Raw genomic sequence first — 19,208 nt, forward strand, 5'->3', positions numbered from 1 at the left:
GGGCTCGTCCGGGGCCATCCTCACCGATACCAGCGCACCATTTTCGGTCACCGCATTCCAGCCCGGTCCGGCGGGGGAGGAGGTAGAGGAGGCGGCGGAGGAGGAGGAGGAGGTGGAGGAGGAGGAGGAGGAAGAAGAAGAAGAAGAAAAGGCGTAGGAGCAGGAGGAGGTGGGAGAGGAGATCGGATGCGCCTCTTCGGATGCGCTCCAGTAATTGAGGAGTGAAAGGAGAAGAGGAAGAAGAAGAAGAAGAAGAAGAAGAAGAAGAAGAAGAAGAAGAAGAAGAAGAAGAAGAAGAAGAGGAGGTGGTGTTGGAGGAGGAGGAGGAGGAGGGGGAGTGGGGAGGGAGACGGAGATCCGAGAATACATAACGCACATCAAGAACCGAGCGGAGAGAGGGAGAGAACCGGATCCTCCGCCGCTTCTGCCGCCGCCGCCGCCGCCGCTGAAGGGCGAGGAAACATGAAGACACCACACTGTGCAGCCGCGGCGGGAGCTTATTATTACCGGAGGTGAAACAGAAGAAGATGAGCGAGGACACGCGACCAGACGAGTGAGTATACTATTAATAATAATAATAACACACCGCATCATTATTATTTTCTAATTATTATGATTAGCTGCGTATTGGCGCGCGGCCGCTTGTGCATTGATCACATGGATAGGGATTGGTCCTGATATGTTGTTATGGGCTCAAGTGTTGAGGGGGGGGGGGGGCTCCTCACCCTCATCCTCCTCCTCATCTTCCTCCTCCTCGTGGAGAGGTTGGTTGAGGTCGGAGAGATTTCACAGGAAGAAGAAGCGCGTGCAGCCTCCTGCAGATGCGATACAGTCATAACAGAGAGGAGGCGATGGGGGTGCAGTTTGCATCATGATGGACTTGACAGAGCAGACAGAGGAGGTTCTGCATGAGGCATCGCGTGCAACATCCCAACATGGCTTTATTAATGAGCATGTTAGCATGTCCTTCCTTCATAGACAACTGCTGGTTCCTGCTTCCTCCGCCGGTATGAAGCGGCCTGTCCGGCTCATGACCCCTTTCCAATGAGGCCACTGTGTGTTGTGACTCATCATGAGGGTGCATATGTCTGCAGGCTGTGACCAGTTCAACTAAAGCGGGATTATTCCTGCTCTGAAGGGGTTTGTTGGTATTTAATTATCCAATAGAAAAAATGTTCCAGGTACAGATTAGACGATCCAAGATTACACTTTGACAATCGGAATCAGGTTTTATTGCCAAGTGGGAGTTTGCCTTGGTGCAGCAATAAAGACATGTAGTCCTATCCTGTAAAGAGCTGGAGCAACAGATTCATTAGTTTGGCAAACTTAAAGCTATTAAAGCTATTTAATACTTAAAAGGAGGAAGGATTTTACGACTGTAGAAAGTTATCATGGTAGCGATCATATTATCCTTCGGTGTAATGACTGCCAACAGCAGAATTAAAATGTTTCGTGCTGTGGCAGAAATCTGTGCTTGAACTTTTTACGCAGTGCTGTTTAACCATTACATGAGCCGTTAAAGGGTAATTACGGTATATTCTGACCCTATTTTCTCATGTTTTTATGAGTAATTAAGTGAGTAGTCGGGACAACAGCTTTTGAGTCCGGTATCTTAGAGAGAAATAAAAAGTTTCTCCTGATGAGGTCTGTTTGTTTTTTGCGAGCCTCGCTTGAAGAAGTCTCGTTCCGAAAAGCTAAATATTCAGCCCAAAATCACAGTAAACCAGTTCAGCGGCTGCAGCGTTCTCCTTCAATACTGAACCAATTAACCACTTAGACACAAAATAAAAGGCGAAAGTAGGTTCAAAAATACCAAAGTTACTCTTGAAGATGTCAGTATGTTTCAAAAGAAGTGCTCGTCGGAGCATCAGACGTCCTGAACTCCGACACTGGAATAGACCGAGCTGCGTCCGACAATTTTTGTAATTTTCCCGTCACCAACAGTTATTTTTTGTCTCTAGCTCTCTGTTTTCATTACTCACAATTCTGCTATTTTTCATGGTAACCAATGAGTGCAACACCCCGAACGACTTCCTGGAAAGACTTTCTGAAGGAGCTCATTTCTGGGACGCGTAGCGTCGAGACAACAAACAGTCGAAAGCTGTTAGAGAGAGAGAGAGATCTGGGAGATGCAGCCAGGAGGTAGAAACACTTCAGACCTGGTCGTATGACACGACGTGTGAGTTTATTTGAAACATACTGAGACCTTTAGATCGGATGCACTGATCCAAAAGATATGGATGTTACCAAGTGAATCAGGTCCGGGTACAACCTCCAGGTGTGCAGATATGGCAGCAGGTATGCAGCAAAGGTGAGCAGCGCACCGAAGGCTAAAGTACACACAGGATTACGATGGATAAATGTAGCAGAGAGAGGAACGTGTCATGTGAGTGTATACCAGCAGACTCGAGTGGATTGTCTCAACAAGCTCGCAGGCTTCGCTTCGTTTTCTTTTCCGGGCCTCTAGATGTTGTTTCCTAATTGTAATAAAGTACTAAAAGCTGCAGAGTTTGAATGAACCGTTTGAATGAACTCCTCAGCAAATCAGATTGCTTGTCCCAGGTGGAGAGCATATGGCTGCAGGTAACCTGACGAAGCAGGCAACCCTTTCCTTTGGACGGCCTCGTGCTGAGCACACCCCTGCAGGTAAACACATGACTCATACGGCCGCGTTCGGCCAGATAATAGGCTCAACTTGTGAAATGTTTACCCAGACTGCACCAGGCCGCAGAGAGAAGCAGGTAGCAGGCTGTTCGTTTGGACGCGTGGGTGTCATTTTTCGCTTTGGTCACCCCCTCACACTTTTAGTGTTATTGACTCACTAAAATCTGTTGATACACTCGTCGTCGTCTCCAAAGTAAGAAAGTAGCTCAGGCCTCATGCAGGCCGAGTTATCCCCTCTCTGCAAGCTAGGGTGACATTTTGGTGACAGTGTGTAATTGTGATAGTCTCTTAAAATGATGAAGATATGCAAGTAAAGGACGGTAACGTTTTAAATATATTTTAACACTCATGGTACACATCTTATTTCAATTATTTTGACCGACATTGCGATATGATTTGTGATATTAGATTATTTTGTTGATTTGTACCAAACAAAGATGCTTCCTTGAGTTATGTAGGCCTGGACTTCTCTATAGCAACACAATGTGTGATTTAAAATGGTATTTTGAAACATATTACGCCTTTAACAAATATTGCGCATCCTGCGATTGACAAATTGCATTAGGCCGTTTTGCGATTTTGATTAATTATGCAGTCCTATTATGTATATTATATTTACCCGTCGTCTTTTTTGTGTTAACGCAATTGAACCTACAGAAGAAAATTCGTCAGCGGCACGATGCAGAGAGGTTGAGAAGTATTTAAAACTAAATTTGCGGAATAGCTGAATGTTGTAGTCAACGACTTTGTTTAGCAGCAGCACAGTAACAACGTCAGAAAAGTATTGCTCAATTACAGCCGAGTATGTCAATTCATTCATTCATTCAAATCTTTATTTAAGCCTTGAAATTTCTCTCATTGAAACGAGATTAGAGTCAAACAAACCCAGAGAAGACAACACTCAGTGAACACAATCACACTGAGGTGAAGTGGTGTCATCGTCTTGAGTTGTCCAGGTGTAGTCAGAGTGTCGAGCGACAACAGCAGCAGCAGCTCAGTAGCTTCACCAACAAGCCCGATGTGCAGCGGGAGGAGATCTGATACCTGCTCGGGAGTTTTCATTGTTTTGTTTGGAGCGTTCTTGGTTTTCACTGGACGGTGAGGGACTGAAACTCTCCCCTGCCCCTCACCAGAGGTGTGTATGTGGGGGTGTTTCCTATTGATCGGGCAAACCGATGCCCCCGGACCCGCCCACAGAGAGCTGTCGATAACGCCGGAGGGGAGGGAGGAGGGGTTGACAATGACATTGAGGAAAGGTCAGCAGGCAGCAGTGTCCCCGGTGCTCCGGCTCCACCCGCACACGAAAACGATTTTATATTAGCGCTGACCTCCATCTGAGCTGCTGGTGCCCGGTCACTTCAGCTGAGACGCTCCGGTGATCGTAGACGTGCAGACAAATATTTAAAAAAAATAGATTTTGGGCTATTTTGCTTCCATAACATGTCACCTTTCAGACTAGTGGAAAGAAAACATCCAAGATACACGTTTAGCTGTTTATTTTACTACTTTGTCTGTTTGCGTCTGCAGATTTATCCTAAATTCACCAAACGTTACCATTGCATAATGCCTCATTTGCGTCGTAAAACATACAATTTCAGAAAACTTGTAATACAAAAACCAATTGTCTTAATGTGAGTAATGAACTAGTGAAGTTTCATGGTGATATCTATTAGCTAATTCTTTGACCCCATTCACCTGTAGTGTCTTCAAAATGTCTGTAATTTAACTAAACATCTCTTTAAGGACGTTTTCTCTAAATGAGTTTTTTCTCCACTTCAGTAACTCTTACATACACCAAACTTTACAGTTTCATTCCTCTCTATATTCTGAAGGTTTCTACCGAGGGGTTTGTTCACATATCATTCATAACCTCATTTATACAACATTTTATTACTAAAAACATGGTGATTTTTGACTGTTGAGTGTTTTCTGATTTACGGAGCGACAAGCAAATGTATCCAAAAGTCCCTCTGTAAAAACATTTTACTTTGTAAGCAAATTAGCACATATTTGATAAGAGAATGCCTCATTTGCATATTTAAACATACATTTTCAGAAAACGTGCAATACAAAAAATAATTGTCTATATGTAGGAAATCAACTGGGGAAGTTTCACCTGTAGTGTCAGATTTACCCATCACACCAATGGAGAACAGTTTTGTATTGCTTTAACACAAGTTTGATTATTTAGTGATACATATATACTGTGTATATATATATATATATATATATATATATATATATGTATCACTAAATAATGTTAATAATGCCATGATATCTATTTACGTTCATTTCTGGCTGATATGGGATTTACGTTGCGATTATTATCCACAAATTACGCTCCTTATGGCTTATTGGTGGTCAACATATCTTCATCTACCAGCACGATCACAGACTTGTTTTTACCTACAGTGATGGAATTGTTTGTTGTCAAGTCAACTCTAAAGTAAAAACTGTTTATCAAAGTTACAGAAAGATACAGGGACTTAACATTAAGTATTGATAACAGCCGCATGCACAGTCATCAACTCATGGAGATAATGGGAAACTGTTGGTGAGTCACATCTGATAATCGGACACTCTTTGAATCTACACTGTAGCTGCTGGAGCTAACGTTAGCTTCACAAACTGAGCCACTAAACAGACTTGAATTCTGAAAGGTGGAAGCAGGTATGAGGTCGATACCCAGCAGCTCATGCATGTGTCAAATCTGTCCTGAACACTGTCTGTCAGGTGTAAAAAAGAAACCGTGTTTGACCCTGTTCAAGCTACTATCAGGAGGACAATACCCAGTTGGTCTCTCAAGACTTGTGTCTGCAGCGGCAGTAAAACAGTCCAGGTCCATAGTGCCGGGGAATCTAAGGCCACGCTGTGATGCATTCAGGGTGTTTTCTGAGAAACCGGTTTTTGTTTACTAGTTCAAGAGGATACCAGAGGTTGTAAAAAAAATTGCAGAGCGAAAGATCCAAAGACGCAGGAACACGAGGAACAGCAGATGGATTATTCTGTGACATGGAAAGAAAAACAGCGCTGAAAGTTTGCAACAGACAAGAGTCACATGATCAAGACGGAGGTTTAATGAAATAACCTGAGATTGAAATTTACCAGAATAAAAGTCACAGACGGTTTGATGTGAGGAACATGATCATTAAATCATAATCATTAAACTGCCCGATTGTTTGAGGGAGTAACTTTCTGCGTGATTTTTACATATAAACAGCATCTCAATGACTATATTTCAATATAAAGTTGAAATATAGTCATTGAGATGCTGTTGGAGTGTCTAAAACATTTATTTTCAAACTAATTCAACCAGATTTGAACCTTTTTGACCTACAGACCACCAAATCATAACTTCCTGGGATCATTTCAACGTTTTAGGTGTTGAAGTTGCGTTTGGAGCTCGCCGACGAGCGACGTCCGACCGGACAACGTGACGCCACTAATGGAAGATGGATTTCCTTTGTGGGTCGATGGGGATTGACTTCACCGCCGCTCACGTTTCACACATCCGGGGACAAGAAAAACAAAACAAAAAACTCAACCTCTAAAACAGGGGTCTCAAACTCCCGGCCCGCGGGCCGAATATATCCCCAGAGTCAAAATGCTGAGATAGAAAGTCAAAATGATGAGATACTTAAACACACAGTCGTAGAAGCAGCTCTTTGGCTGGTTACTGTACATTTGACATGGAAATGTATTGTGAGTACATTGAAGACTACTTTAAACGTGGCTTTAAAACACATGAAATACTTCATGTGGGATTGTGCAAACGCACCCTTGAAAGGATTTTAAGCATTGAACAAAGTTATTGTATTAACTTGTTTGATATTTGTCTTTGCTATTTTCTTTAATAGTTTGATAGAGTAATGTGGGTTTCTTAACCCTAAATTAAAAGGATTTAAGTTATAATAACAGAAATGTGTGTAATTTTTACATTTATATAACTGCATGTACAATATTTTTACACTTGAATAAACAATAATCAAATGCAGAGAGTTATTTAACAATATGTTACGAGTAGTTACATTTACAACCGGCCCTTTGTGGGCGACCATGATGCTGATGTGGCCCGGAGTGAAAATGAGTTTGAGACCCCTGATCTAAAACATTCAAAAAACATCACACGAGATGATGGGCGAGCAAGGGAGGAGAGTTTGGCAGAGAGCGAGTCAAACACCATCTGCTGCTGATCCAGACCTCTGAGACGCAAGGTTTTCCACGCTGATGATGATGAAGTCATGAGCCCGGATGGACCGCGCGTGTGTGTGTGTGTGTGTGTGTGTGTGTGTGTGTGTGTGTGTGTGTGTGTGTGATTGACAACACGTGTGTTCCTGTGGGAGCATTCTGTGTAGTTATGTACTGTGTTTGTGTTTGTCTTTCATGATGATGGAGCAAACAGACCACCAGAGGCTATTATCTGCATCTCTGGTCAGCTGTGTGTGTGTGTGTGTGTGTTATGCTGCTTGTTTAAGTGCATCCACACACTGTCGTTAAAGTGCTCTAAGCAGCCGTTTCATTACTGTGTCCTCTGAGGACAAGGCTGTTTGAGGGCAGGGATGTCCAAATGGTGGTTTGTGGGCCACACTGGGCCTCCATAAATAACTACGTGTAGCCTGTTTCCACCACAGGAACCAAGGTCATGTTTCTTTTTAGGGACTCGGGAACCGCTTTGACTGGAGGAACCCAAAACTGTCCCTGCTGTGGGGGTAGAACATCCTGGAGTTCACTGCCGTTCACTGGTCCAAACACAAACTTCCTGCTGCAGCTTCTTTCGCCCATTTAAACAAGCTCTGGTTTCCACCCCTAGAATCAATATTAGAACATTTCTTATGATGTTGTTGCAAAATGTAGATCTCTTGGAGACGCGGCCCCCCTGGAGTCTTCTGTTCCCTATCTTCAAGTCGTCTTTGCCTTCAAGTTGTATTCCCTATTTCACCGTCAGTGAACTAAGCTGCAGTAATAAATATGGAGGATCAAGACGCCAAAGCATCTGAGAAGCAGAGAGTGGAGGTATCCAGGGTTCTACCCAGGCAGGGACTTGTAGTTCTGACGAGTGAGGCCAATGTTGAATTGTCTTAAAAACTTGCGTTCTGCAATTCAGCTGCACAATTCTGTGAATTCACCCGTCAGTGCCTTATCTCCACAGCTTGTCAGGGATCATCCCTCACAGCTAGTAAGTCCTAAATGTGGGAGCTTTAAGGAAAAGCCTCAAATTCTTGGTCACGATTACCAACTGATGTTGACGTGACCAATGTTATCTCATAAAAAACACAAACTTTGGTTTCCTGAGAAAATAACAGACGAAGACACTTAACTGTTGGGTCTGATTTGGGGGGTTCAAGTTAAGGTTAAAGTATTTTGATCCATATAATGTAAAATATTTGTTGAGTCCAAACAACACACCATACTATATGGCATTTCATGTAGTGCACAGAGATTCTGTTGGATCAGCCTCGACTTATTAGGACAAATAAATTAGCTGAGTCATCAGTTGCAGGTCCTTTAGCCTGTAAAAACTGTCTTGTAACTCCCAGCGGAGCTCTGTAGTGCATTTCTGATCCGAGACTGTTAGTCAGCCGCTCTCTCTGCTCAGACAGTCGGTGAGAGGAAGCATCGGTGATACAGCGCTGACGGAAAAACAAGCTTGTGTCTTAATGGGGGGAGGAGTTACCGTAAACCAGCGTGACAGAACGATATCTGCGTCCTCAACCTCCGAGTCCTTAGAGGACAAAAATGTCTACTTCAAAAACACAAAAATACTACACATTATCATCTTCTTAGTTAATTAGTTAAATCTTTCAACTTCAGTCCTGATCAGACCCTCGCCAAAATGTATTCCACATGCAAAATGATAAAAACTAATTAAAAACCCCGAATGTCCCAAGTGAGATGCAGAAGTAGGACTATTAATTTATTTTCTTTCTGTCTAATTGATAAAGGGACATTTGACTTCTCTATTGATCTTCGACTGGTTTGATTGGCCGACATCCACAGCAAACCGACTTTGAGAAGATTCTCACAAGGAAACGAAACACTGACGGTCGTTGGACTTTGTGTCTGAGTCAGTGGGATGACATCACCTCACCTGTCCGGGTGGAGGTGGGCGTTGTGCATTATAAACTTTTGACCTTCTCTTTATGAGCCTGACAGCGCTGAGACACCTGGCACACACACACACACACGCACACACACACACACACTACTGATAAGAGCAGTCCTCCCTCTAAAATACAACCTACATTTTCTAACCTGGAAAGACCTTCAGAGGGACGTGTGTGTGTGTGTGTGTGTGTGTGTTGTGATATTATATAACACACACACACACACACACACACAGAGCTACATCACACTGGAGCCATTCAGACAATGTACGAATGTTGACTGGAACATTGCATCTTTTATGATGCACATATTACAGTCGGTTGTATCGTGTGTCGTGCTGAAAGTATTAGGCCGTGGTTACGCCTGTATTTTAATTACGACTTTTGTCATCCGATCACGACAGGATGCATTAACTGTCAAGCCTGTGCGCCTCGATCGGATCTTGCTCGCATTGGCATCCGATCATCCAGACCACATGCCGAGGTGTCCAGGCTCAAGTTTAGATCTCAGTGAGGATCATGTGGGAACAATCTGAACATTTGATCAAACATAGGTCTCCATCATTTTACCCCCACACGGGAGTGTTTTATGAGTCCCCCAAAAACGAGGACTTATTTTACGTATAGTAGATTCCTGTCTGGTCCGATGTGTTGTTGGGACAAACCCACCGATTGACCAGCGTCCTGAGAAAACCTGACTGACTGCAGCCTGTAAAATACATTTTACATCATCAGTCATTTTGTAAGTGAAGGTGTCACTGTTTGCAAATGGAGGATCTCTCATTTTGGAACCAAACTCAAGTATATAGTCCCTCCTGTGTGTGTGTGTGTGTGTGTGTGTGTGTGTGTGTGTGTGTGTGTGTGTGTGTGTGTGTGTGTGTGTCACTGCGCGCTGCCGGCAAATGCAGTGATGACTCATGCTACACACACACACGAGCACCATCTGTTTGACAGGCAGGCTGAATCACACAGTGGAGGGAAGCAGTGTGTGTGTGTGCGTGTGTGTGTGTGTGTGTGTGTGTGTGTGTGTGTGTGAGGCCTGTTAGGATGTGGCGTCGGCGGCGCGCGGCAGCTCAGCTCGACAGCCTGTCGTCAACGGAGTCCGGCGTGACACTGTGACCGTGGAAACAGGATGTATGAGAGATGTCTGAGTATAAAAGGCAAGACGGAGAGAGAGTGTTTTTTTATTTTAGTATTTTACCTTTATCACTTCAGTCGGCGTCTCCATTTAATTTTTTCTTCTGAGTGTGAAGATTCAGTTTCTGCCGGCAGCTCAGACGAGGGTTTGTTGGTTTTGTGTGTGTGTGAGCACAGGTGAATGCTATGTTCCGTAAAGAACATAAAGGAAGGTGTGTCGTTCTCAGTGCTGCGTGTTCCGATTGGACAAAACTACTGGCATGAACTCGCTCACCATTGGTCGGTCTGATCCAGGGTTTCTCCCAGGCGGCAACCTCCAAGTGAAGCCGATGCAGAAGTGTCTTTAAACTCACATTCTCTCTACTGACCAGCAGGGGGCGACTCCTCTGGTTGTATAGAAGTCTATGAGAAAATGACTCTACTTCTCTCTTGATTTATTCCCTCAGTAAACATTGTGAACATGAGTTTATGGTCTCAATCTCTAGTTTCAAGTCTTCTTCAATACATGAAGAACTAACGTTACGTTACTGAGCGCCAGTTGGAAAAAACTATACCAAAGATAAATTTGTGGTCAACAAAAAACAAATCGTAGCATGCTAATAAACATGCCAGTAGAAAATTATGGAAGGAGACACAAATGGCTTTACATTTGGTCGAGAGCGCATTATCACCTGTGAAGGACTCAAAGTTTAGGAATTGGGACTTGACTGCAAAGACTTAGGACTTACTTGTGACTTGCTCCCACCTGTTTGGTATCCAAAATGTAAAAAGTGTTTTTGGCGCCATCCTTCCGCTTGCCGTCACCATGTTCCTGTGTAACTGGTGTAACTGTGTCTCTCCGGTCTGTTGCAGTGACAGCTACATTGTGCGTGTCAAAGCGGTGGTGATGACCAGAGACGATTCGAGTGGCGGCTGGTTGGCGCAGGACGGCTGCCTGAGCAGAGTGGGCGTGTGCAGGCTGCTGGCGAGCGAACTGCTGGGACACAACACCTTCCTCATCCACGGAGAACGGCTCAAAGACAAGCAGGTCGGTGCAGCGGCATTTTAATGACGATAAAAGAGCTTGTTTTTTTATTTAGTCACATCTTTTGCATTCCAATGTTTCTGCAGAAATTACACGTCAAATAGTTTAGATTTCCTGTTTCTGTAGATGGCTCATTTCTTTGCTGCTCAGGTCTTCTTCTTCTGTCTATTTCATCCCAAAATGCACATAAAACAATCCTTTGTCCTGTTAATGTGTTGTTTATATGACAGGATGAAGGATAACTTTCACAAAGGCTAACATGATGTTACTCCGTTTAATAAATACAGCACATGTTTTTAAATGTTCCTGACACCGGTTATAGTATTTTGTATGACAATTAAATACCTTGCAGTTAATTATCACTATCACTTTTTGGCTTTAAACCACAGCTTGTAAGATAAGAAGACATGCTGTCAACAGCTGTCACCATCAGGTCTTAGCATTTATATATTCGACATACAATACATTTGTGGATTCACACTTTTCTTGATGGTACCACAAAACTCCTAAATGGTGTCACTTTCTACTGTATTGAATAAGTTCATTATTCAGGTCGTCTCATCGTGTTTGTCCAATGTGATTTTGTTTCCAGGTGATCCTGGAGTGTTTCTTGAAGAAGGATCTGGTCTACACGAAGGCCACGCCGACATTCCACCACTGGAAAGTGGACAACAGGAAGTGTGGTCTGACCTTCCAGAGCCCGGCCGACGCCAGAGCCTTCGACCGCGGGGTGAGGAAGGCCTTGGAGGACCTGACCGAAGGTACGCACTGGTCGCACACTTCAAAGAAGAAAGCTCTAAAGAGATTCAGGAGTTTAAAGTTTGAAGTATGGCAAAGTATTGGGATACCTTTTAAGAACAACTATGTTGTGTTTATGTAAAACACTACTGAAAACTACTTTAGAGTTCTCCTTTAAACAGACCGCCTCATTGCAAAGTGTGCATCGGATATGTGTCGTAAAGAGTGGAGTAGCAATAGAGTCAACGTGATCTCACAGATGTATATGTGAAATGACAATGACACCGCATTACAGGGTGGTGGCACATAAAGTGTTAAATAAATGTATAATTTAACACGTAATGTGTTAAAATACGTGTCGGCACCAAAGAAACAATTTAACGTTAAGTTTAAGCAACAAAACTACTTTGTTAAGTTGAGGCAACAAAACTACCTTGTTAAGTTGAGGCAACAAAACTACTTTGTTAAGTTGAGGCAACAAAACTACCTTGTTAAGTTGAGGCAACAAAACTACTTTGTTAAGTTGAGGCAACAAAACTACCTTGTTAATTTGAGGCAACAAAACTACTTTGTTAAGTTGAGGCAACAAAACTACCTTGTTAAGTTGAGGCAACAAAACTACCTTGTTAAGTTGAGGCAACAAAACTACCTTGTTAATTTGAGGCAACAAAACTACTTTGTTAAGTTGAGGCAACAAAACTACCTTGTTAATTTGAGGAAACAAAACTACCTTGTTAATTTGAGGCAACAAAACTACTTTGTTAAGTTGAGGCAACAAAACTACCTTGTTAAGTTGAGGCAACAAAACTACTTTGTTAAGTTGAGGCAACAAAACTACCTTGTTAAGTTGAGGCAACAAAACTACTTTGTTAAGTTGAGGCAACAAAACTACTTTGTTAATTTGAGGCAACAAAACTACTTTGTTAAGTTGAGGCAACAAAACTACCTTGTTCATTTGAGGCAACAAAACTACTTTGTTAAGTTGAGGCAACAAAAATACAGAGAAAAGATCAGTTTGGGTTAAAACTACATCTGAAATATAACTTCTTACGTAGCCTTTGTAATTCAAAAATCGGTGAATTCTTGCGTCCACCCCGACAATTGTTTGCATAGTAGCGACGCAACATTTTAACAGATGCCACCTTCACGTAAGTTTGTGATCATTTTATGTGTTTCTGTGAGATCAGGCTGATTAGAGTTCAGCACAAACCTAAACTGAGATCAGAACGCATCAGCTACTCTATAAATTACATTTAAAAATAGCCGAACCCAAACCTGGCCTGAAAGGTCCAGACCGTGATAAATAATACTGTTACTGCAAATGAATCAAAAGAAGTTGTGTCCCGTGTGTCCTCCAGGCTCGACCACGTCCTCATCGACGCTGCAGAATGAGGCGGAGCTCGGCGATGACGACGTCTTCACGGTGAGAAACTCCTCGTCCTCCAGCTGATAAAACACTGATGAACACTGAGGATGACTTTGACAAACTGAATGCATTAGATGTCTGAGTGGAGCGAGCGTTAATAAAGAGACACATTTTTCCAACTTCATCTCCATCTTTCGTCACTATGACCCATTATTACTTAATTTTTTAATGCTGTGCATCATAATTCACATTCCTGGATAGAAACTAGGTTTTTCCCTCTAAAGTGTTCTTTACTTTATCAGGAGGAAAATATAGGGATGTGCAGTTTTTTGTTATTTCACTATATTTCTGAATTTTCCTAATTTCTTTTCATGTTAGTAAAAGAAACCATGTGATTTCAATGTGCAGACCACATAGGAATTGAGAAGTTGAATGTCAAGTTGCATGATTTTGTGTCATGTACGAAGCTGGAGTCAGGTCGAGGTTAGCTTAGCTTAGCATAGAGACTGGAAGCCGGGGGAAACAGCTAGCCTGTCTCTGGAAACCTCCACCTACCATCACTATACAGCTGTGGTCACCTTTGTTAGTTGTCATCTCTCCTTCCTGCTCTTTAAACTGTACTCTCTTCAAGCACATACTGCATTTAGTACATTCAAAGTGTATGTCTCCTCCACCTCCATCCTCCGATGAAGGGACCAGGTCCCGCTTCCTTCTTCAGTCCAGCTTTTCCGTCTTTCCATTGGCTTCAATGAAAAAAGGGTGTATCGTTTCCGCAGGATGTCCAGCTATGGAGAAGAAAGTCTGACCTGTCAGTAATCCGTCACTGAGCTGCCTGTTTGCATAGCTGGCCTCGTTTAGAGGAGTGCCGGACTGACGGAGGGGAACGTAGCTGAACCGCCCCGGCTGCAGAGCATTCCCACCCGTCCTGTCTGCAAGTCTGGCTCCCTGAGGAGGAGGAGGAGGAGGACCCAGAAGAGTTTGACTCAGAGGCACTGAAGAGGCTCGGAGGACAATGAGGATGTAGATCAAGCTTTGCCAGGAGTAAATAAAACCCTCCCCGTCATAAAGCAGTGCTTCCTCTGGAGGCCCCTGAATAACGAAGGAGGTCCTGACCAACTGCTGGATTGGGTTTGTTGGAGAAACAGCAGGAGGATAAATGATGTAGTTATGAAACTATGGAGGTTTAAGCACTGAAGTGCAGCTGCGTCACAAAATCTGAACACAAGTAAAGTTTTACAGAATTCGTTATATTACACAATAATTTCCAATATAATTAGAAACTATTTTTATGTACCGTGCAATGTGCTCTGAGAGACTCAAGCTGGGGTTTGTCAACTCTGAAGGGGTCTGAAACTTGGCAGCCAAACACCGAATCGGGACGAGTTACTTTTAACGGAGGACGGCGGCGTTTAGGCGCTGTTTGTCGACCAGACTGCCGCTTCGTGTCCTTAAAAAGCCACGCCAAAATCGTCTGATGAGATGCTGAGAAATCTGGGCTTTATCTCAAAGACTGACCACTGTGTGACACAGTCGGGGGCATTAACACACGAATAACAGAGGAGAAGAAGAAAACCTCAGGCTGCTGTGAACAATGCAAGTTCCTAAAATGTTTGTGTTATGCTCATGTTTTATAAGGCGGGAAATGTTTTCACCATGTCTGTCAGGCCTTAAAGAGGCTCACGTCGCATTTTGGTGAGAAAGATTGTAAACAAAACTCACACTGATGTTTTTTAAGCAGAGATGCAGCTTTGAGAGGATCAGTTCACACAGAATTTCGTAAAACGGTCAAAAGATTTACAGAAATGTAAAATAAAAGCAAAATGACAGTTTGTTCTTGTGCGTTTGCAGCTGAAAGTAACCCAGAAATGTGAGAAAGCAGTTCATTCACTTCGCTGCGAAGTTTGGCAGGTTCTTCAGTTCCTCAGTTTTCTATCATTTGAAGGAAGTCTTCTTGTGTGATCCGAGCGAGCCACATGAAAGCTGCAGCTTGTGTCGACCCCGAGGATGACGCAACCCAGCGCACGCCGCCGAGCGCTCGGAGGGCCGCAGGCCGCAAAGCGCCGGGGCTGGGATTCATTTAACGCAGGCCCAAAAAAAACACAAAGACTTCAGAGACGTTTCTGCTGCTCTGGAGGTCTTTTATTTTTCCTCCTCGGACTTGACTAATTGCACACAGAAGTCTGGTGGAGTGAAGCTCAGGTGGCTTCAGAGAGGAGTTGATATGTGTCACATTGTTTTACATCACGAGCTGACTTTTTTTTTACAATTGCACACAGTGGGTTAACTTCTGAGATTAAAAGACTACATTCACAAAAAATTACGTTTTTTGTCCTTATTCCGGAAAAGACAATATACAAACTAAGCTGTTTACATGGCTAATGGGAATGAATACTCCAATGATATTCCCTTTTACATGCAGCCATGCGTACTAATTAACATAAAGCTCCCCACTGACGTAGGTCCTACAGCTATGTCCAAATTATGTTATTTCCCTCCTTTTTCCAGCTGCAGTCTTGTTGCTCTCGTGGTGTACTCGTCACCGTTCTGCGAGTTTCGCAAAATTGTGATCTTTTTTTTTTTTTTACGGCTTTGCACGAGAACAGACTGGTTTGTGTGTAGTCTATGTCAACAGAAAAAAATCTCACCAAGAAGTCTGTTAAGTAGCTGTTTTCGATCAGATCACATGATCTTCCTTCAGATCCATTGTTGGCAACGTAGACACGAGGAAGACACGCTTAAACGCTGCAGCGCACGTCGTGTGACGAGGAGCAACCAACCACAGCCGGCAGACATCTTTTAGTCAGTCTACAGTACATATATGGAGGAGAAGGTAATCCGTGAAGTGCTCATAACAAAATGTTTTAACATCTACTACTTCCCTGCTCAGAGCAGGTATTTTCAATCAGCTATCAGACCTGACATCACCGATTGGGGTGTGGCCAGAGGTGCAACAAAGCTGAGTGTTTGAGATCAGTTTTCTAATCACCACAGAACGAGCCTTTAAACCTTCCTGCAGGTTTTTATTCACACCGTCTCCTCTCTGTCCTCCAGACGGCCACCGACAGCTCGTCCAACTCGTCCCAGAAGAGAGAGCCAGCGATGCACACGCTGGCCCCGCACAACTTCTGTGAGGCCCGTCGGCACCACTGCATCCTGGGAAATTTTTACGAGCACCACCGGCCCTCTGATCACTACTTCCTGGACCAGGTGAGTAGAGAGTCCGAGTTGTGCCGCTCGAAAATGGTCCACGATCGAATTGAGCTTGAGTTATTCTCAATGACCCACAGTTTGTGAACAGCTACATCGTAGATAGAGATGACGGATAGAAATGCAGACATCACATATAAAAGGGAGGAAGGAAACCAGCATCAAAATGTCCTCACCAAAAAGATTATTAAAATGTTGCATTTCTGCAAAGCCACATCTGGTTTGTTGAGATTTATTCGTAGAACACATTTGACTGAACTAACCATGAAGAGTTCATGACCCACAAGGCCTTGCAAGGAGAACCGCTGTTAGCAGCTGTGTTCCCCTGTTCCTGCTGACCTCATGTCCCCCTGGAGACATTTCAACAGTTTCCGTCTCCTCTGTGTCTCTGCAGGCGGTGCACATGTTCCCTCGTCACGTCAGCTTCCAGGTGGAGGATGAAGAGATCGTGCGCATCAACCCCCGCGAGAGGAACTGGCTCACCGGCTACGAGGACTACCGCCACGCCAACTCCACGCGCGACAAACTTGCCCAGCCCGACAACCTTGACGCCTACGTACACTTCGCCAAGAGCGAGCCGCCCAAACACAACTACGCCTACCCGTACCCGCTGAACTGCGACGTGCAGCTGGGCTGCGACGGCAAACCCCGCTGCCTGGAGCGGGGCTGCGACGGCAAACACCGCTGCCTGGAGCTGGGCGGCGGCCACAGAGCGGTGGTGACGGTGCAGCCGCGGGCCGTGCAGCCCAAAGGCAAGAGGCGGAAGGAGGACGGGGAGCGCTCGCGCTGCGTTTACTGTCAGGACATGTTTAACCACGAGGACAATGGGCGGGGCCGGTGCCAGGAAGCACCTGACCCCATCCAGACCTGCATCAGGCGGGTCAGCTTCATGTGGTGCGCGGACAGCCTGCTGTACCACTGCATGTCGGACACGGAGGGGGATTACTCGGACCCGTGCTCCTGCGACACCAGCGACGAGCGCTTCTGCCTGCGCTGGTCGGCGCTGGTGGGTCTGTCGCTTCTGGCGCCCTGCATGTGCTGCTACGCCCCCCTCAGGGCGTGCTACCGCTGCGGCGTGGCCTGCCGCTGCTGCGGCGGGAAACACAAAGCGGTGGGCTGAGGCAGCAAGGACTCGTGGGAAACGGAGGCCGCTGTGACTTTGCTGCTGTCGTTTGTCTTGTCTACGATTATCAGAAGGAGGAGAAGAAGAACTTCGTCTCAACAGATGGAAAAAATGTTCCCTGTGTTTTTTTTTATTTTTGTGACATTGGAGACCAAATGGCTTCCAATTCTCATAAAGACTGAACAAAGATTCTTCATTTAATATATAAAATGATATATATTATATAATATATATATATATATATATTATATATATATATAAATATAGGTATATGGGTACATTATATTTTTACACTCATTTGTTTCAAAGGCTTAAATATGTCATTATGTCAGTATGAATGTTGTCTTGTTTGTTGAGGGAACTGCAGCTCATTGACAGGATTTAGGGGGGTTTATTGTCAGAAATGGAATATAATATTAATAACTATGTTTTCATTAGTGTGTGATCACCTGAAACTACGAAATCGTTGTATTTTCGATAGCTTAGAATGAGCCCTTTGTATCTACTTAGGGAGCGGGTCCTCTTCAGTCCGCCGTGTTGCATCGCCATGTTTCTACGGTAGCCCAGAACGGACAAACCAAACACTGGCTCAAGAGAGAGCCTTTCACGGGAGGGGTGAGCGGAGAGCGGAGGAGTATTTAGTTGGTTGCAATCTTCAACCTCACCATTTCATGCCACTAAATCCTTCACACTGCTCCTTTGAAACATTTTGGACGCACACAATCATTTCAGAAAAAAATGAAATGTGGTGAGACAATTTCACTTTAAAGGGTTCACTCAACAATTTTTTAAAGTTAGGATATCTGTCTGTCTGTTATGTCACAGCCCGGCTATTAGACCGGACGAAAACAAGAGACATACGTGTATACTTAAAAACAAGGCCAATAAATAGATGGGGACAGAGTTGAGGACAGAGCTGGAGTCAGGACTGGTTAGCCTAGCTTAGCATAAAGACTGGAAGCAAGGGGGAAACGGCTAACCTGGCTCCCTCTAAAGTTTAAAAATACATCCACCATCACTGTTACAGCTACGAGTTAAAATGTTTCATCTCGTTTAATCTGAACACAAACAGAAATATAAATGCAACAATGGCCAGGCTAGCTGTTTCCTCTCGTCTTTACGCTAAGCTAGGCTAACCAGTCCTGACTCCAGCTCTGTACTCAACGCACCAACATGAGAGTGGTGTCAATCCTTCCATCCAATTCTCAGCAAGAAAGCGAGATGTTTCTCTGACTTTGTTTTTTTTTTTCTCATTTATTGTAAGCTAACTTAAATTACAGAAGGTGAATGTGTTGCAGCTCTGGTTCCCTGACGTTCAGCAGAGGCACTCAACTGGTCTGAAAGCTGCTCCGCTTACCTCCCCGCAAACAGAACAGATAAACCAGTTTGGCTTGACCAGTAAAATGGCGGCTCCCGGTCCTGAATAATCCAGAAACACAATGACAGTTTGCCGGAAGGTAACCGTTTGCAAAAAGTCAGATTTAAATCTGAATAAATTTAGTTTTGTGCAGATCAATGATCCATTCATAAAACATGCTAACGAAACCCAATTTGCACAGTTTGACTTCATTGAATCATCCCCTGCTGTGTTGTGGACGGGATACTGGTCTGTCTTTACTGGTTTGTGGTCTAGAGGTTTGTTTGATGATGAGAAGAACAAATAACCCAATGAGAACAAAGCTCTGACAGAACACTTTAGATGCTTCAGCTTAATGTGTGTGTGTGTGTGAGTGTGTGTGTGTGTGTGTGTGTGTGTGTGTGTGTGTGTGTGTGTGTGTGTGTGTGTGTGTGTGAGTGAGATCCTTTTATTGATTGAAAAAACGACACGAATGCCAGAAAAATCAT

At 44.0% G+C, this 19,208-nt stretch overlaps 1 protein-coding gene across 1 annotated transcript; it reads left to right on the top strand.

The window, feature by feature from the left end:
* Positions 1-356: 356 nt before the first annotated feature.
* spred2a (sprouty related EVH1 domain containing 2a) lies at positions 357-17,595 on the top strand. The gene is made up of 6 exons (XM_076091959.1): positions 357-553; positions 10,758-10,932; positions 11,522-11,690; positions 13,026-13,090; positions 16,085-16,240; positions 16,635-17,595. The coding sequence occupies exons 1-6, from the start codon at positions 528-530 to the stop codon at positions 17,358-17,360; spliced, it is 1,317 nt and encodes a 438-aa protein (XP_075948074.1). The 5' UTR covers positions 357-527; the 3' UTR covers positions 17,361-17,595.
* The last annotated feature ends 1,613 nt before the right edge of the window (positions 17,596-19,208 follow it).

The sequence above is a fragment of the Anarhichas minor genome, unplaced genomic scaffold (assembly GCF_050575085.1).
Source record: "Anarhichas minor isolate MPS153535 unplaced genomic scaffold, ASM5057508v1 ptg000014l, whole genome shotgun sequence".
Lineage (NCBI taxonomy): Eukaryota > Metazoa > Chordata > Actinopteri > Perciformes > Anarhichadidae > Anarhichas > Anarhichas minor.

Excerpts from the sequence above, each read along its gene's own strand:
- spred2a (XM_076091959.1), top strand. The coding sequence starts at position 528 with ATGAGCGAGGACACGCGACCAGACGA. Across the intron at positions 554-10,757 it reads GAGGACACGCGACCAGACGA|TGACAGCTACATTGTGCGTG; the intron begins GTGAGTATACTA and ends GGTCTGTTGCAG. Across the intron at positions 13,091-16,084 it reads GCGATGACGACGTCTTCACG|ACGGCCACCGACAGCTCGTC; the intron begins GTGAGAAACTCC and ends TCTGTCCTCCAG.